Source organism: Podarcis vaucheri (assembly GCF_965113315.1).
Source record: "Podarcis vaucheri genome assembly, chromosome: 9".
Classification (NCBI taxonomy): domain Eukaryota; kingdom Metazoa; phylum Chordata; class Lepidosauria; order Squamata; family Lacertidae; genus Podarcis; species Podarcis vaucheri.
Genome location: NC_138767.1, coordinates 12,686,937 through 12,706,424, shown reverse-complemented (window position 1 = coordinate 12,706,424; position 19,488 = coordinate 12,686,937). Strand labels below are relative to the sequence as shown.

The 19,488-nt window shown below is 44.8% G+C and overlaps 1 protein-coding gene across 1 annotated transcript in view; it reads left to right on the top strand.

Annotated features, from left to right (window-relative positions):
- The window catches only part of ANTXR2 (ANTXR cell adhesion molecule 2), a 153,764-nt gene that overhangs the window by 85,682 nt on the left and 48,594 nt on the right, over nt 1–19,488 (top strand). Inside the window, exons 14-16 of the mRNA XM_082236513.1 lie at nt 2,910–3,005; nt 5,803–5,970; nt 9,891–9,971. Of these exons, the coding sequence (XP_082092639.1) occupies nt 2,910–3,005; nt 5,803–5,970; nt 9,891–9,971 (345 nt within the window). The remainder of the gene's footprint in view (nt 1–2,909; nt 3,006–5,802; nt 5,971–9,890; nt 9,972–19,488) is intronic.

Below are 19,488 nucleotides of genomic sequence, written 5' to 3'. Positions count from 1 at the left end.
CAGATTGGTTCCCCAGAAGTACATAGGTAAAGGGCCTGTGTTGCTCAAACGGGAATTGGGGTGTAATAGGCACTTCAAAATGCGTTGCGCTGCAAATTGATTTTCCTTGCACATAACCAGAATCTCAGCTTTATGCGTTCTGCGGATGAAGTCACCGGGAAGGAGGGAGGGGGGAAATTGCTTTCTGATTCAGAGAAGATCTTATTCACGCTTTTCCCTGCTCCCCCAGAAGCAGAGCTTTAAACGTGGGAGCATCTTCTGATCATATCAAATATCTCAGACATATATATACAGTGGTGCCCCGCAAGATGAATGCCTCGCAAGATGGAAAACCCGCTAGACGAAAGGGTTTTCCGTTTTTGAGCTGCTTCGCAAGACGATTTTCCCTATGGGCTTGCTTTGCAAGAGGAAAACGTCTTGCAAGTGTTCCGATTTTTTTTCGCTTCCCCCCCTTTTTCTAAGCCGCTAATAGCCTTTTAGTCGCTAATCCGCTAATCCTTTAATAGCCGCTAAGCCTTTAATAGCCGCTAAACCGCTAATAGCGCTAATCCGCTAAGCCACTAATAGGGTTGCTTTGCAAGACGGAAAAACCGCTAGACGAAGAGACTCGCGGAACGGATTAATTTCGTCTTGCGAGGCATCACTGTATATATTTACTTAAGTGTTCTCTTCAATAAAAGCTTATTTCCAGGTTGCACTGTGTACATCAGTTATGCATCCACCCATATTTTAAGATGCTCTAAAACAGAAAGGATAGTACATACTTCTGGGGCAATCCTAACCAAGTCTACTTGGACAGGCTTCCTCAACCTCGGCCCTCCAGATGTTTTTGGCCTACAACTCCCATGATCCCTAGCTAGCAGGACCAGTGGTCAGGGATGATGGGAACTGTAGTCTGAAAACATCTGGAGGGCCGAGGCTGAGGAAGCCTGTACTTGGAACTAAGTCCTATTGAATTCAGTAGGACTTACAAGCAGGGTTATTGTTGCAACCTTAAATTAGTTTAAGGTAATAGCATTTATTTCTTTATTTCGTAAAATCCAGATACAGTGGTACCTCGGGTTACATACGCTTCAGGTTACATACGCTTCAGGTTACACACTCCGCTAACCCAGAAATAGTGCTTCAGGTTAAGAACTTTGCTTCAGGATAAGAACAGAAATTGGGCTCCAGCGGTGCGGCAGCAGCGGGAGGCCCCATTAGCTAAAGTTGTGCTTAGGTTAAGAACAGTTTCAGGTTAAGAATGGACGAATTAAGTACTTAACCTGAGGTACCGCTGTACCACTTGATAGCAAAACAAAAGAAACCCTCAAAAGCCGTTTACAAAGAGAATAAAACAATAACATTATCCGTTGAAACAACTATTAAGAACATTTTTTAAAAATGAAATAAACTAAAAAGAGATTAAAGCATATATACATTGACCTCCTGCAGGTCTGGGTAGGCTTCTCTAACCAAAAATGTTTTTCGAAAGTGCTGTAAAGAGTATGGTGAAGGTGCTTGCCTGATTTCAATAGGCAGGGAGTTCCATAGTGCAGGTGTTATGACCCGAAAATATAGATTTTTTTACAAATGTGAAACAGGTATTATGTGTCACTTGTAACAGTGTCAGTTATGCAGATCAAAGTGGTTGACCTTGAGGGTAAGGCCATCTCTCAAATAAATTAGTCCCAAACTGCCAAGGTCTTTATGTCATGCTGCATAGAAGAAAAAACTTTAAACACTGATGGTGCTCTGATCGTGTTTCCACACTGATGATGCTCTGATGGTGTTTCCTGTTTGGCAGGGGGTTGGACTCAATGGCCCTTGTGGTCTCTGCCAACTCTATGATTCTATGATTCTACGTAGCAGAGTTCCCAAAAAATAGACCAGAGGCAATTGTATTTCATCCAGCAGAGCTTTACTGCTAAGGAAGGCAAATGAGCATAATGGTCACAAATCCAATACATTCAGGATTGGCACAGTCCATAAGAAATCCAGTTGCAGCAGACTTAACTTAAACTTGACAAGAACTTATAATAAGACTAAACCTTAACACTATAGCATACGGAACACCACACTAGAACAAAGAGATAGGAAGTGAAAGTGAGTGAAAACCAGGCTCCTCCTGGCTTGACTATTATAGTCACCATGACCTTGATAGAAAATAACAGAACCAGTTTAAACCAGTTGTACAGTCATACTTTGGGTTACAGACCCTTCAGGTTGTGTTTTTTCGGGTTGCGGACTGCCGAAACCCGGAAGTACCAGAACGGGTTACTTCCGGGTTTTGGCACTCGTGCATGTGACAAAGTGCTAAATTGCACTTTGCGCATGCACAGAAGCGCCGAATCGCAACCAGCACATGCGCAGATGTGTGTTGCGAACACTATGGGTTGCGAACGTGCATCCCACACGGATCACATTCGCAACCCGAGCATCCACTGTACTCAGCTTCCCAGAAGGAATAACCCAAACATCAGAAACCTTCTGCCTGTTTCTTTCACACAGAAAGACACTTTCCAGAACACTCTTGAATTAATCAGAATAGGAAAGAGCTCTACACATCAGATCAATACTTTCTGTGCTAAGAAATGCAAACTGACACTTTACATACTAATAGTAACACCCGATTCCCTCTCCCCTCGGAACATAGTTTAGGGTTCAGGCATAATACTAAACTGTGGTTAATTGAAATCAGAAAGTTCTGAGCTCATCCTTGCAAGCATGCTGGGTGAAGGAAGGGGGAGAGAAAGGCTGGGTTTGGTCAAGCCAAAGGAGACAATCCGCCGTCTCCTATTTTCATTAGATCCCTTTCTTCAGAAAAGGCCAATAGCAAGTTGGTTGGAAAAGACCTCTAACCTAAGAGCAATTTGTTTCCCTTTTAAACAAACACCTTCCCATAAAATGTCTTTTGGGTTCTTCCCCAGGAAGAAGAAGAAGACCCTTTGCCTAACAAGAAATGGCCAACCGTGGATGCTTCTTACTATGGCGGGCGAGGAGTTGGAGGAATTAAAAGAATGGAGGTTTGTTTTGTCGAGCCTTGAGTCGCTGCCACTCGAGATGCAAAGCTGTGAGACGCTAGTGCTGTCTCTCGGCTTTGCGTCCAGAGCTGGCAACTGTGCGCCGTGTCACGTGTTACCATGATAAGCCAGGAAAATGGAAGTGCTGCTCTGCTCCTGTAGTTCTCCAACAAAGGGGGAAATGTGTAGGAGAGAGGGGCTAGAGGAGGAGAGAGGGGCAGGAGGAGAGAGGGGCTAGAGCTCTCTTAGTGGAGCCACTCAGAGTAGTCAATACTGATCTCAATGGACACAGTATGATGGAGACTCCTGTGTTCCTGTGCAACTGACCCTCCTTGCTGCTCTTCTTTGTGGCCTCCTACTTGGGACCAGGAGAGACACCACCTTGCCAACAAAGGTCCGTATAGTTAAAACTATGGTTTTCCCAGTAGTGATGTATGGAAGTGAGAGCTGGACCATAACGAAGGCTGATCACCGAAGAATTGATGCTTTTGAATTATGGTGCTGGAGGAGACTCTTCAGAGTCCCATGGATTGCAAGAAGATGAAACCGATCCATTCTGAAGGAAATCAGCCCTGAGTGCTCACTGGAAGGACAGATCGTGAAGCTGAGGGTCCAATACTTTGGCCGCCTCATGAGAAGAGAAGACTCCCTGGAAAAGACCCTGATGTTGAGGAAGATGGAGGGCACAAGGAGAAGGGGACGACAGAGGACGATATGGTTGGACAGTGTCATAGAAGCTACCAGCATGAGTTTGACCAAACTGCGGGAGGCAGTGGAAGAAAGGAGTGCCTGGTGTGCTCTGGTCCATGGGGTCACGAAGAGACGGACATGACTAAACAACAACAACTTGGGACTGGGACAGGACAGGGATAGGGAACCTGGGCTCCGCACCAGGGGTCGTTGGGTGACGGCTCTCCTCACGGTTGGCCATGGTGACTGTTGGCCATGGTGACTGATAGGAGGTGGAGTCCTATAACATAATGCAGGTGTCGGGAGCCAGCCAGCAGTAAATCACACGGAGTAAGTGAATTCTTTATTAGAAAAACAGGATCTGCCAGGGGTGCCAGGCCTAACGTGCACAGCAACTCTTTTTCAGCAGCCCCACTATTGCTGCCGCTCTGTTCCAGTCACACCCATGTAAGCTGCAGTAATGGCAGGGGTCAGGAGAGTGGCTCTGCCCTACCCTATTGGATGCTACTGGAGGGCACTAGATTGGCAAAGGCTGGACCAGATGGATCTTGCGTTGGTTCCAGCAAGGGTCTTCTTGCAGCTCAAGGAGATCTTACATGTTATTTTTTGAGGTCTGTAGATCATGGTTGCTTTGACCTCACTCATGCGATCTGGTATGTGATTTGATGTCAAGTTGGATTTTTAAAGTTAAAATGGGCTTCTTTTTAATATTTTTAATTTTTTAAAAAACGTCCCTCAGTTGACTAATTTTTAATTGTAGCCAGATTGACTTACTTCCCCTGATGTCAGACTTCTTGGAATTTCCCCCTTTAAATTTATTCATAGGGCAGTTTTAGGCATCTCTCCACAGAATTAGGGAAGAACTGATTTCATCGGTTTCATTTCTTCAGGGCTTTGAAAAAGAGAGAGGGAGGCTTGTTTCTATAGCTGAATGCAAAAAGGAAGAAGAGAACAAGTCTTTTCAAGACATGTTACAATCCTTTTGGAAAAAATTACAGTGTGGCATCAGTATTCTCATCTGTGGGCCATGTGTATCAGAAGCTCCTATTGTTCCACAGCTGGTGCAGTGTAGTGGTTAAAAGCATGATCTGCAAATCCCATGAACTCCTGGGAGGTGGTGGTCTGGCTTAGGCAAGGCACTGTCTCTCAGCCCCAGGCCCAAATCTATTTTATGTGGTTGATCATGTTGGCTGATGGTCCAGTGCTGCAGCATCTGGAATGCAATGGGATTCACTTCTGAGTAGATATACTTGGGGTTGCTCTGTAACTTAGGGGTTAATAGAGAATTATACTTGAATCAGTACATTTGCTTTTGCAACTGTAAGGTTCCAATTTGCATGTGGCTTAGCATGAATGGGGACACCACAGAGCCTAGGACTTGCCGATCAGAAGGTCGGCGGTTCAAATCCCCCCAACGGGGTGAGCTCCCATTGCTCGGTCCCTGCTCCTGCCAACCTAGCAGGTCGAAAGCACATCAAAGTGCAAGCAGATAAATAGGTACCGCTCCGGCGGGAAGGTAAACGGCGTTTCCGTGTGCTGCTCTGGTTCACCAGAAGCGGCTTAGTCATGCTGGCCACATGACCCGGAAGCTGTACGCCGGCTCCCACGGCCAGTAAAGCGAGATGAGCACCGCAAGCCCAGAGTCGGCCACAACTGGACCTAATGGTCAGGGGTCCCTTTACCCTTTACCTTTACCTCAGCATGAATGAGCAAACATGCAGGTTCCTGGACTGAAGATTGCCATAGTGTTCCTTCCTTGGTTCTGCTGCTGCTGCTCCATCAAGGGTGAAGCCATAGTTTGGCTTAAGGGTATGTTTGAACCCAGGTGTGTGTAACCAAGGTTTGTTCTTGCTTTACCACTTGGGAGAGACAAACCCTAAGCCCAGGTTTGGATGTGATTCTAAGCCAAAGCATGGCTTAGCCCTGGCAGTTCTGCAGGACCAGGGGAGCGGTCCATGATCTTTGGTCTGGAAGTCCACCTGCGTGCTGCTTTGCTTGGAGCCAAGCCTTGGCTTAGAGCTACATGCAAACTGGGCCACCTTGACCACTGGCTTGAGCACCGCGTGTCCCTACACAAGGCCACTTTGAGAACGGGTCTTGCTTTCTGCAGGTTCGCTGGGGCGATAAAGGGTCGACCGAAGAAGGCGCCCGACTAGAGAAAGCCAAAAACGCCGTGGTGACAATCCCTGAAGAAACGGAGGAGCCATTTCAGCCTAGACCTCCGAGACCCAAGCCTACCTCACTGCCTGCTCAGGAAAAGTGGTACACGCCTATTAAGGTACACACTAGATCTTTTGTCGTTGAAAGCAGTGTTTGCTTTGCAGTTGTATGATGAGGCAAATCAGGGCTGAACAGCTGGGAAGCCTGGGGAAACCAAGCCCCCGTTTATTCTAATTTAAGACCACTGGGGGAAACAGCATTGGCAGTGGCTTGCTGGGAGGGTAGTGGAAGCCCCAACCTGTGATGGCACTGCAGTGTGCGCACAAAGGGAACATCTGGAGGTATTAGGAGCCTTGATTCTTGAACCAGGCCTCCTTCAGATTAGCCCTGCTCATATCAAGGGATAGGGCATGATCCTATCAAGGTGCATGGAGCCAACTAGTTATCTCATGGGAGGGGGACTTTTATTTATTTATTTATTTATTTATTTATTTATTTATTTATTTATTTTTACCAACATCAAATTCAAAATCCATATTCATTTTCTAACGTAAGTCCATTACATAGATTACCTAAATTAAAATATATCTAATGGCTCTAGGCTTCCCTTTGCTGTATGTAAATACAACACAATTAACAAATTATATTATAAATGATATTATAGGTTCCCATATACCCCCCACTCCCTTCACTCATGTGTGATCTCAATATTTTACTTCTTCCATCTTGTTGTGTTGTTATAATTTAATAATTATTCAATTGATTCTGTTATTATTTTCTTGCTTACCCCTGCACGTTTTACACATTCTCTATTAATATTTCAATTCCGGAACCATATTTTTTCATATATTCCTTCACTCCATTCCCACTCTCTAATTATTCTCTGATTTGAGTGGCCTCTAATAATTGCTGTCAATTTTGCCATTTCTATGAACTGGCAGAGTTTGTTTTGCCATTCTAATAGTGATGGGATTTTCTATGGGAGAGGGATGGGCGACTTGTGGCCCTCTGAATGTTCTTGGACTCCGAACTCCCATCGTGGTCAGGGATGATGGGTGTTGTAGTCCAACAACACCTGGAGGGCAACACATTCTCCCTCCCCGTGGATGTTAAAGGCATCAGCGCATTAAGGAAAGAGCAGCAATTGGAAGGGGTACAGTCGGGAAAGAATGGGAGTGTGCAGTGGTGGAACTGAAAGGAGAAGGTGCAAGTTGCACCCACCCCAAGGCTGGCTGGAGAGGAAAGTATTATTATTATTATTATTATTATTATTATTATTATTATTATACCACCCTATACCCAGAGGTATCAGGGCGGTTCACATAAAAAGATCACAGTACAGTGGTACCTCTGGTTGCGAACGGGATCTGTTCCGGAGGCTCGTTTGCAAGCAGAAAAGAACACAACCCACGCCTGTGTGCCTGCGCCTGCGCGGGTTGCGATTTGGCACTTCTGCGCATGCGCGTGATGTCATTTTGCACATCTGTGCATGCGTGAGCGGTGAAACCCGGAAGTAATCCTTTCTGGTACTTCCGGGTCACCGTGGGATGCAACCTGAAAACGTGCAACCTGAAGCAAACGTAACATGAGGTATGACTGTATATAAAATAAAAATAAAAGCAACAACCCAATAATACACCCCCCCCAAAAAAAAGAGCCACATGTTAAAAGGGTATGTGGGATGTTGATCATGTCAACCAAAGGTCTGGTTTAAAAGAAATGTTTTTGACTGGAGCCTAAAGGTGTATAGTTATTATTAATAATAATAATAATTTCATTTCTATACTGCTTTATATTTTAAAGAAAGAATCTCACAAAGTGGTTTAAAACACATTAAGCCATGACAGATGGCCACCCAACCTGTCTTTAAACACCCCCCCCCATGAAAGAGAGTCTACAACTCCCAAGGGAGACAGTTCCATTTGCTCATTCTAGTTGCAGCAGCCCAGGATCCATAAATTTCCTCAAGGCTCCAGTGTGTGCTGCCTCTTATAAAGACCGATATGAGGTAGTCTTGTAGATAATAATAATAATAATTTTTTATTTATACCCTGCCCTTCCCAGTTCAGAAAACCGGGCTCAGGGCGGCTAACAACAAATTTAAAACACTTAATTGATGCAACAAACAAAAGCATAAAATACAGTATAAAATGTGAAGAACAATAAATTCAGAATTCAAAAATCAATTTAGGGGGAAAATCCATCCAATAAGCATTAGATGATCATCAGGGCTAGCTGGCTAAATTAGTGCTATTTGGGCCAGCAAGGAGACCAGGGGAGAATTAGCTGTGGGATCCCCGAGTGGGTAATCTTCATAAAAAGGGAAGGGAAGGGAGGGGAATAAAAGATCAGGCTAAGTTCAAATTGAAAGCCAGGCGGAATAGCTCTGTCTTACAGGCCCTGTGGAAGGACGTTACATCCTGGGACAGAGCATTCCACCAGGTTGGAGCCATCACTGAGAAGGCCCTGGCGCTGGTGGAGGATAATCTGACTTTATTAGGGCCTGGAACCTCTAAACTATGGTTGTGCATGGACCTTAAGGTCCTCTGCAGGGCATACCAAGAGAGGCAGTCCCGTAAATACGAGGGCCCTAACCCACAAAATTGAAGGGGTACATGCAGGAGGTGTTTTGCCGAGACAAGGAGGGAAGGCATAACGCCCTCAAATACTGGAAATGCATAGCTAAACTTTGGAACCATCTTCCATAGGAGGCAGTGATAGCCATCAATGTGGATTGGACACATTCATGGAGACGAAAGGCTGTCAATGGCTACTAGCTATAGTATGCTCTGCTTCTAAAGTCAGATGCAGCAATTCTTGTGAATAGTGGTTGCTGGAAACCACAGGAGGGGAGAGTTATCTTATGCTTGAATCCTGCTTGCAAGTTTTGTGGGAATGTTCAGGGATGCAGGAGAGGATATATTGTCTGACTATATCCTTTTCCAACTTGTGTTAACAAGTTCACAGTTTAGCAGAGTACCATTCCCCTTTTGTTTAAACTCAGTGGATGCATTTGCTCAGGCTCGCTAAAGCCACTGTAATAACTGTTCTGGTATTTTCCCCTTGTTTCCTCATAAAAGATAAGACACAACTCAGTCTTCTATAAAAGTATAAAAAGGTTTACTCACACAACATTCTGTTCACAATAGGATCCCCGAAGGCAGACTTAGCTTAGAAAAGTAACATATACCAAGAAACTATCTCATAAGAAGACAGTCCCTTTGTCCTCTCTTGGTTGGAAGCCAAAAGAGCATCTTTGGCTAAGCAGATGTTGCTTCTCTGATGAAAGAGCCATAGAGAGAGAGATGGCTGTCTGCCCTGTGCTTTTGTCGTTACCTGCACAGGTGAGGCCACGCCCATCTCTAGTCACATGCAGAGGAAGTCTGTCCCAGCCCAGAAGGAAACGGGAAGTTTTCATGCTGGCTGGACAAACATTCCTCCCCATGTGTAAACATGTTCACTCTAGGAATGTTGTACTTGACTGCCCTTGTGTTTCACATCCCACAGGTTTCCCACAGGCATCTGGGTGGCCAGTGTGAGGATAGGGTGGTAGACTAGATGGGCTGTGGACGTGATCCAGCTGGATCTTTTTATAGACTTAGGTTTTTTAAAAGTACTAGAAGTAAGCACCTGCTTTGACTAGACTAATTTCATTTAAACAAAGGAGGGTTTGGAAAAGTATTTCGACTAACAAGGTGCTTAATCTTTACTTGGTTTTCATATGTGCATGCAGGGTTTTTTGTGTTATTTTTTAAAGTCCCTCAAAGTTAAAATAGTAAAAGACCTGAACTTAGAATTTCCCACTCATTTAACACATTGTTAAGAACCACTTACTTAATCACACATCGCTGGCTCAATGTGTTCCCATTAAGCGAAATTTATGCCTTAATAGCATCCCATTTAAGGAGCTCTCATTGTCCTACAGTGTCATTTGGCGGGAGATGCTCCCCGAGACATATCCAAGGACGGCTAATGATTCTGAGAACGGCCGCCGTGTACGCCTGCTAATCAAACGTCCTCTTGGTCTCCTCTTTGCAGGGTCGTCTCGATGCGCTGTGGGCTTTGCTGAGGCGGCAGTATGACAGAGTATCTTTGATGCGACCGCAGCAGGGAGATGAGGTGCGTGTTCCGTGTTTGTGCGTCTTTGTTCACCGCTCTCCACAGGGCTCTTCCCTTTTGTGTATGGAAAGATGGCCTACATAATTTCAGGTCCAGGGTTTCAGTCAAGGTTTTCCCCCCAAAACCTTCCTGGAGATGCTTGAAGACCAGACCAGACCAGATCAGAAGAATCTTCGTTTGCATCAGCCACTAGCCATAGCAGTAAAATAAAGCACAGTACTGAACATAGAGGTAAAGGCTTAACTATACAAAACACTCTACTTTTCCGTCTATAAGACGCCCCCATGTATAAGACACCCCATATTTTTGGGGACTCAGATTTTATAAAATGGGGGAAGATAGCACAGAGTTATTGAGCTTTTTTTGGGAGAGGGGATTACCCAGGGTTGTTAAGCATTTTTAAGGGGGATTGCTGAAAATCACTCACCCACACATGTCCTAAAATCCGCCTCTCATCTGTTCCCTCAATGGCAGAAGCTGCAAATCACCCACCCATTTGCCACAGCGTCAGCCAATCAACACCAACCATTGCCGCAGCAACCAATAACACACCCACCCTATGCACTATCCATGTATAAGACGCCCCCCCCCCACTTTTTAGCATAATTTTTAAAGAAAAAAACCTAGTCCTATACACAGAAAAGTATGGTACATTCCAAAGCTTTATATCAACAATCAAGTAATAGATCTTATTCTAATTGCCCCTGCTATTCATTTATTTTTTTAAGTTTCTGCTGTCACCTGGTTATCTTGATCTGCTAGACATAGTAGCAATGGTTGAGTGACCTGGCATGGATATTAGTAGAGGCGTAATAACACCACTCCTCAAATCTTTATAAAGTAGTGCAAGCTAGCAACACGCAAGCTGCTGATATCGAAGAACAGATGCTGTATACCACTAGTCTCTGATCTTCCCTTACAATCTTCCAAAATGGCAGAGAATGGCTGAAATTCAAATCGCTCCCTGTGTGACTTATGGTGGTCTGCAAAGGGAGGCTTTTGCCAGACCTAAAAGTGGACATTAAGCTTAGGACTGAGGCCCTGCCTTTTCCCCAGACCAAAGCCTATAAGGGAGAGTGCATTGAAGTCCCATTAAATGGAGGGCTGTAGTAAATAACATTTTATATTTGCATGCAGTTAATATAAATCAGAGGGCTGTGACTAATTAGCACCATCTTTACTTACTGGGACTTTATAAAACCACAAGAGCAAGGGACACCTGGTGGATTTGTTTTGCTTTTTTTATTAGCTTTATATCCAAGACTTGTTGATCCCAAATAGTAATGCAAAATTCTGGCAAGGTTTTGAGTTACTGGGAAACTGACAAACAGGAAATGTGTGTGTTGGAGGGGGGGGCAGAGATATTTACAGAATTTATTTGGCTGTCAGTGCTAAATTTGATTATAGCATTTGACTCGCAGAGAAGATGTGAGAGAGACTGATGAAGAGGAAGCCAGCTTGTTTGGGTCTTTGTTAAATTCCTCAGCCACCTCCTATCCAAAATTCTTTATCTTTAATAGAGCACGCATCAAGCTTCAGTGTTTAGTTCATTCATCTTACCCATTCAATACATTTTGATCAGTTACAACAAGGCAGCAGACTCTTGAATTTATTTTTACTTGTGCCTAAACCCTTTTTGTGACTGGTTCACTTCTGGATCAAGCAAGGGGTTTGGGTGCTTGCCAGTAGAACAGCTTAAATATTGACCGCCTTTTATTTGACTTACATACTTGCAAGAATGAGGTGGTTTCTATAAGTTACTTACACGGCAGGGAGGAAAAAATGGACTCTCATTTCTTAAGGCCTCCAGGAGAGAAGACTCTCGTTACCTCTAAAACAAACAGCAGCCAGCGTTTGATTTCTGTGGAAAAAATCAGAGCGAGAGAGCGAGAGCGAGAGAGTTGAAAACAGAGTCTATAATTTGGCTGCTGAACACAGCGCTAAAGACAGTTATCATCTTTTGGGTGTGACTTGTGGTGTTGCAAGAACACAGCTTCTGCCTGGGTTGTGGGGGGGAAGCACGTTTTAATCCCCTGAAGGAAAATTTGCTCGTTTATTCCTCAGTTCAGATCAGTACCTCACGCGAGTGTGAATCAGTAAACAAAACCACAGTAAGCAAATACAACTGTCACGCTGAACAGCGAGCGAAACGAAAGGGGCGCCTGTCATCTCGTTCCACTTTGCCAAAGAAGCCCCATTTGAATGCGAGTTTCTGATGAAATAATTGAAGCTGAAGCATCAAGAACCAGAAAGGAGAAGGCCCTCTCTCCCGCCTCTCCTTTCTGCAGTTCTTCCAGACACTTAAGAGCGATGCTGGCCCAGTTTGAGGGCCACCCGCCGCTGATCGGAAAAGCTTTGATTGTGGACGGAACTCCTCGGAGTCATGAATTTTTCAGCCCGCAACCGGCGAGGTAAGGGAGGCTTGTACAGGTGTGAGCTAGCAGGTTGTTGTCGACATCTGTTCGGAGCAGAGGCCCAACTCCAGCGCCAGCCTGCAGCGAGGCTTCTGGGTTGGCAGCAGATGTAGTTAAGCATGGAAAAACAGTGCTTTTTGGTCTCAGATTTCCTGCCCGGGGGGGGGGGGGAGAGGGGGAGCCCTGAAATACGAAAGGTAGAGTGGGGGGCGGCTGGCACAGCTGCGCTCCCAAACATGCCCGAGGCACAAATAGAAGAGATCTAATGTAGTTTGACTCTGTTGTGGTGGGGAGATGGGGAGAGAGAGCCACTTCAGAGACAACTTAACGTGCCAACATCTGCCACCAAGTTTCTAGGGACTGACAGGGGACAGCAGGTATGGATCCAAGTCCCCACATAGACAGCCTGCATTAAGCCGTGAATTCTTTTGAAGGCTTTCCATCAAACGTGCCGGAGTCCTCAGCAGGAGCTGGGCTTGTTTTTGTTTTTTCCCCGTTTTTCAAAGCGGTGTTTTGGGGCGGGTGTAGATTTTGTGTGTGTGTGTGTGTGTGTGTGTGTGTGTGTGTGTGTGCCAACAAGGTAATTTATAAATGATGCATCGCCACACACCCTCACCGTTTAAAGTCGAGAGAGAGAAAGAGGGGAGAAGAAGAAAGGGAGATCAGCAATACTTTTGGGGTTGTTCTGTAAAACAGCCAATTAATTCTCAGAAGTGCTTCTTGGATTTAATTGAGGTTACGTTCACCTTCAGACCACATCGCTACAACCGAGGCAGCCGCCTGAGTGTTGAAACGCTGTCGCAGCGGCACCTTGTCGCGCTGTTGCAGGAGATGGTGTTGGCCCCCCGCCCCTTTCAGTGCTTGTTGTTCAAGGGGTTTCGGGCAGCAATAGACAGAAAACTGGCACAGCTTTCAACATGCGCATTATGCTCCTTTGCCTCTTATCTAAGCCGGCTCATGCATTTTGATTTATGAGTCCAAGACTGGCACACAGACTCATACACCACTCAAGGTTTTTTTATTTTGTGTATATAGGGCATTATTATTATTTCTCCCCGCTTCCTCTTAGGTTTTGCTGGCTGTTGAAACTTACTGACACTGAAACTTACCGTTGAAAAGATGCAAGCATGCTGTACTTCACAGTTCTTATGAACTCAAAACAGATTTTTCACTACCCCTTGCTCAGTGCCAATTTGCTGGGGTCTAGCAGAATTTGGTTCAGGATCAGGGCTTTGAGTTGGCTCTAGAATTAAAATAGGAAATGGATCCTGGTGGTTGCAGGTTGTGTTCTGAACGCAGCGGTGGAGTTTTGAGAACCTTTTGTTACCAAACAGGCTTCAAGAGCCAACTCCCTCCTGCCTCTTGCAAAGCATTCTGGAATGCCAGGGCCAGTTGCAACACAGCACAGCAGAAAGATAAAGTGGATGTGTTAAAGAATCAGATTGCGTTTCTTGATCTGTTTCTTTACACAGTCAAGCTGCAGAGATTGCTATATTGAGCTTGCCCCCTGCCTACGCTTTACCAGGAAACCCTAGGCTGGTTTCTTTTGCTAAACAACAACAAACCTCTGGTTACGTGAAACATATTCAGTAAACACACAAGACGTAACCGGCTGTACTTTTGAATAGATAAGGTGTACTATTCATTGTATCAAATTGTAAATTTCAACAGAAGTCTCATAAAGTTCAACGAAAGAAGCAGAAGACACAGTAGATCAGTTCACTCTATAGTCAGTTCATGCATAAGGTCCATACATATATAAGTGTCTATTCCACCTGTCTGTTCACAGAATCTGAGGCAAGGATTTCCGGAATATTAGCCTTGCAACCAATACTATGCTATAAGACCCACTATCCTGTAACATTACATATGAGTAGATAAATAGGTACTGCTCCGGCGGGAAGGTAAATGGTGTTTCCGTGCACTGCTCTGGTTCGTCAAAAGCGGCTTAGTCATGCTGGCCACATGACCCGGAAGCTGTTTGCCGGCTCCCTCGGCCATTAAAGCGAGATGAGCGCCGCAACCCCAGAGTTGGTCACAACTGGACCTAATGGTCAGGGGTCCCTTTACCTTTTTAAGATGACTGCTGAGGAAAGTGGGAGACAAAATTGTTTCTTCCAAAGGTGGAGGGTACAAATATTGGCAGCCAGTCGCAAGGCAGCAAATTGACTGTGATGAATACCTGGGATGTGCTGTGCTGTACATCCTGCTGCGTAGAAGCATGCAGGTGGGATCCTGTCTGCTCAGGAAGGTGAAGCCCCCTTCCTTTCTCTTCCTGTGTGCATTGCACATTTCCCTCTCCCCATTGCAGCTGTCAAATAGCAACTTGGCTACGTTGCAAAGCATTAGAGGGCTGGGATTGTTTCGCGGTTTACCTTGGCCCTCTCTGTTGCAGCGCATTGCCAATATTTGATATAGCCATTTTTCTCCCTTTTTTGCATTCCACCAGGATGCCCCGCTACGAGGTAGATGGGAACAAAAGCAGTTGCGTTTTAATCGGAACGAGGCTGCCAGGAATGAGACCCCTTCCATATCTATATATAACTATGCTCCATCATAAAAACGCAAGCTCCCTGATTCCAGCACAGCCATTATGACCTGTTGGGAACTGACGTGGTTTATGTTAATGCTGCGTATCTCATTAGTCTAGTTTACAGAAGGGCTTGCTACCCTCCCAGAAACAGCAAGCAGAAAGCTGACAGTTTAATTCAGTTGCTCCTCTCCAGAGGAAACGTGACAGCTTTAACTGTCTTGTGCACCCAGATTTATGAACTAGTCCCGCGCTCTTAACCAGATTAGTTCCTTTTCCATTAACTGTAGAAAATAGGGCAGCTGTCCGAGCGGCTGGTTGTAAATTCGATAATGTCTGCTGTGTTAATCTGTAGGCTTTTCAGATGGAGAAGGCAACAGATAACAGGATTAAAGTTTCACGACCCAAGGTTTTCACAGCCTATGAAGGGGGCACCGGAAGGAGGGGCAAGAAAGAGAAGGGGGGAGACACAAACAGAGAATGGAGAATGATGTCTGTCATTAATCTTAATTGATTGCCAAGAGGTTTTAATCTGGGTTATTAATTAGGGAAGTCCTTAACACACTGTCCACATAGGAACATCAGATGCTCTTTTGTGAAATATGATGCGCTTGTATAGACACAGGATTTATTGACTGACAATATATTTTAAAAGTCCATATTGCACTGCGTTTTTTGTTGATATATATGCATGTGTGTCTGTATACACATACACAGAGACATAGTGAAAGTTACAATGTGGTGATTGTTGACAGTCACACGTGAACACTGACAATCTCAGATGAATTTTATGAATGACTGAAAATAGATATGTTTACCCGCTTTTTGGACATGTTCCAAGTAAACGCTGACAATCATATCTGGGTGATTGTTAAAACTTAACACTGACTGCACGCTGATAGTGCTGTGTAGATAATGATAAATAGTTTGGGATTTGGGGATTCACTGGATTACAGATTTTCACAGTGAAATAGATGCACCTATGCTCTCATGCACCCCATGTACAAGTGATGTAGCCACAGCTGAATGGAAGTTGTAGTAAAATGATTCCTTAAAGGGTGCTGTATGTATTACTTACCATTTTAAAGGAAGGCGTCTTCCACTTTTTTCATTTCTCCCCCCTTCTCTCTTCGCACCTCCAAAATACATGCACACATTTTTCTATTATATAACTTTTTTCCTATGTCTGTATGGAGGTGAGCACATGTGTTTGCAGAGCTGTCACTAGCCCACGTCCAATATAACTATTTGCATAAATCTCTGTATTTAATTCTCTCTGTCAGTAGCTCCTGGTAACATAACTTGGTGCAGCTACTAGCATTCAGGACGTCGCATGTTGCTTAGCATCTTAACTTTTAGATTGGGCGCATCAGTGTTAATAATCTGGACCACACTGTTGTAAAGTCTTGGCCTGCTGATTTTGATCTAGAACCACGCCCATCTCAGGGCAAGCTGGATATTACCTTTTGCTGAAGCAAAAACACCTCTTCCACCATTACCTTGAGAGAACTGTGCGGGTTCATCAGCTATTTCATTTCTTTCCCATGTAACAACAACAACAACAACAATTTATTATTAATACCCCACCCATCTGACTGGGCTTCCCCAGCCACTGTGGACGGCTTCCAACAACATATTAAAATACAGTAATCCATCAAACATTAAAAGCTTCCCTAAACAGGGCTGCCTTCAGATGTCTTCTAAAAGTCAAGTAGTTGTTTATTTCCTTGACATCTGATGGGAGGGCATTCCACAGAGCGGGCGCCACTACGGAGAAGGCCCTCTGCCTGGTTCCCTGTAACTTGGCTTCTCGCAGTGAGGGAACCGCCAGAAGGCCCTTGGCGCTGGACCTCAGTGTCTGGGTAGAACGATAGGGGTGGAGACGCTCCTTCAGATATACTGGACCGGAGCCAGGCATAGATGGTGACTAAGGTAACGCTTCGCTAGCAGAACTGAAGCATGTTTATTTATTGCAGAACATGGAGATTTGCAGAAAAACATTGGTTTTGACCAAATGCTCCCCAGCCTCAAAAATCCAGCCACACAATGAAAGCTGGAGCTAAACGCAAATGGTAGCCTTTGAAATCTCAGCAGCTGTTGTCTGCAGGAGCTGTGGATTTGCTGGAAAAGGGAGCAAGCAGCAGAACTCTCCAAGTGTCCCTGTTTTCCAGGGACAGTCCCAGATTTACAGAAGCCATCCTGATGTCTGATTTGATCTCGGAATGTCCCGCTTTTCCTTAGGACATCCCTATTTTCATTGGAGAAATGTTGGAGCAGGCATAGGTAAACTCGGCCCTCCAGATGTTTTGGGACTACAACTCCCATCATCCCTAGCTAACAGGGCCAGTGGTCAGGGATGATGGGAGTTGTAGTCCCAAGACATCTGGAGGGATGAGTTTGCCTATGCCTGTGTTGGAGGGCATAAAGTTGTGCAGTCCCTGAGCCAAGGAGATAAGTAACTATACAGCCTTTAGAAGACACCTCAAGATAGCCCTGTATAGGGAAGTTTTTAAATGCTTGCTGTTTTATTATGTTTTTATATATGTTGGAAGCCACCCAGAGTGGCTGGAGGAACCTAGTCAGATGGGCGGGATATAATTATAATTTTAATTATTATGGAATAGGGCATCCCTGTTTTCATGGAAGAAATGTTGGAGGGTATGAAGTAGCGCTATAATAAATTTGAACCGTGTGTGTGTGTGTGTGTGTGTGTGTGTGTGTGTGTGCGCGCACACACACACACACACACCTTGGTTTACAGCCCTGCTAAGACAAAGACAATTTGCATCACTGTTTTTTAAAAAATGCTATTTATACAGAACCCTTAAACTTGATTATTTGGAAGCTTAAAGATAGAAACATAACCCAGAAAGAGGAAGGCTTTGCAAGTGAGCCAAATGGGAAGTATCTAGTTTCAGGTGGGCACTTTTAAAAGAAGAAGAAGATCTCATTTTACCTCTTCCCATCCCTTCCTTTTATTGTACTCCTATAACTCTCGGTGATTTTATTATTTTCACAATTAATTTTTGCATGCTCATAGCCTGTATTAATGAAGTACAGTTTCATTAAGATATTAAAAAAGTAGGAGGGGGAGGGAGAAATATGAAAGAGTTGAGTTATTAACGTTTCAAAGTGCGCACACCAAGTAAGATCTGTGCCATCTTAACTTCTCGAGGCGTCGCTGTTGGGGGTGTTGTGCATCTTCCATGAAAGGTGGTTTCTTTTTGTGTATCATTAAAAGAAACGCGGTCATGAGTACCAACTTGTTGTCTGCGTTTTAAACCCGTGGGAAGCAATCCAGTGTAGGCGATCATGCAAAAAAGCTGAATGTTGTGAGATTCAGGACAAAAGAAAGCACCTCACCAGCGTAGCACATAGATAAACTATAGAACTTGCTCCCACAGGAGGCAGTGATGGTCACCAACTTGGATGGTCTTTAAAAAAGGATTGCATAGATTCCTGGAGGATAAGGCTACCAAGCTAAGCAGTTGGCTCCTTACCTCTCTCACCCTGGCCTAGCTAATGTGATCCACGCAACGGTCATCTCCAGACTTGATTATTGTAACTCACTCTACGTGGGGCTGCCCTTGAGACTGACCCAGGAACTCCAGTGGGTGCAGAATGCCGCAGCAAGACTCCTTACAGTGTCCTCACCGCGGAATCACATTCACCCAGTGCTTTACCAGTTGCACTGGCTCCGGTGGAGTACAGGATCAGGTTTACGGTGCTTGTTTTACCCTTTAAAGCCCTATGCGGCCTGGGACCGCCATACTTACAGGACCGCGTTTCCTGGTATGTCCCACAGAGGACCTTACGGTCTTCAAACAAAAACATCTTGGAGGTCCCGGGCCACAGGGCTGGCCTCAACCAGAGCCAGGGCTTTTTCGGCCGTGGCATCGATCTGGTGGAACACACTGTGTCACAAGAGACTAGGGCCCTGCAGGACTTGACATCTTTCCGCAGGGACTGCAAGACAGAGCTGTTCCACCAGGCCTTTGGCCAAGGCACAGTCTGACCCCCTCCTTTGGTAATCCTCATAGAATGCTAGCCCAATGGTTGTCATTAATTTGATCCTGAACTGATTTTAGGATGAATTGATTTTAGAATGTATTTCAATTAATTGATTGTGATTTTATGTAAACTGTGTTACTTTTATTGTTGTTAGCCGCTCTGAGCCCGGCTGGGGAGGGCGGGATATAAATAAAAATTTATTATTATTATTATTATTATTATTATTATTATTATTATTATTACCAATGGCTACTAATCACGACAGCTATGCTCTACCTCCACACTTGGTCAGCAATATGCCCCTGAATCCTAGTCACCAGGAACCCCAAGTGGGGAGAATGTTGTTGCATTCAAGTTCTTCTCTCAGGGCTTCCTATGGGCATCTGCTTGGCCACTGCGAGAACAAGACCCTGGACTGGGTGGGCATTTGGGCTGATCCACAGGGTTGTGTTGTATTCTTATACTGAGAATATGGGAGAGGCTAGGATAAGTCGAGGAGGGTGTCACAGTGCCACCTAGGCTGCCACAAGAGCGACGGAGGTGAGCAGCTAGCAGGAAATTT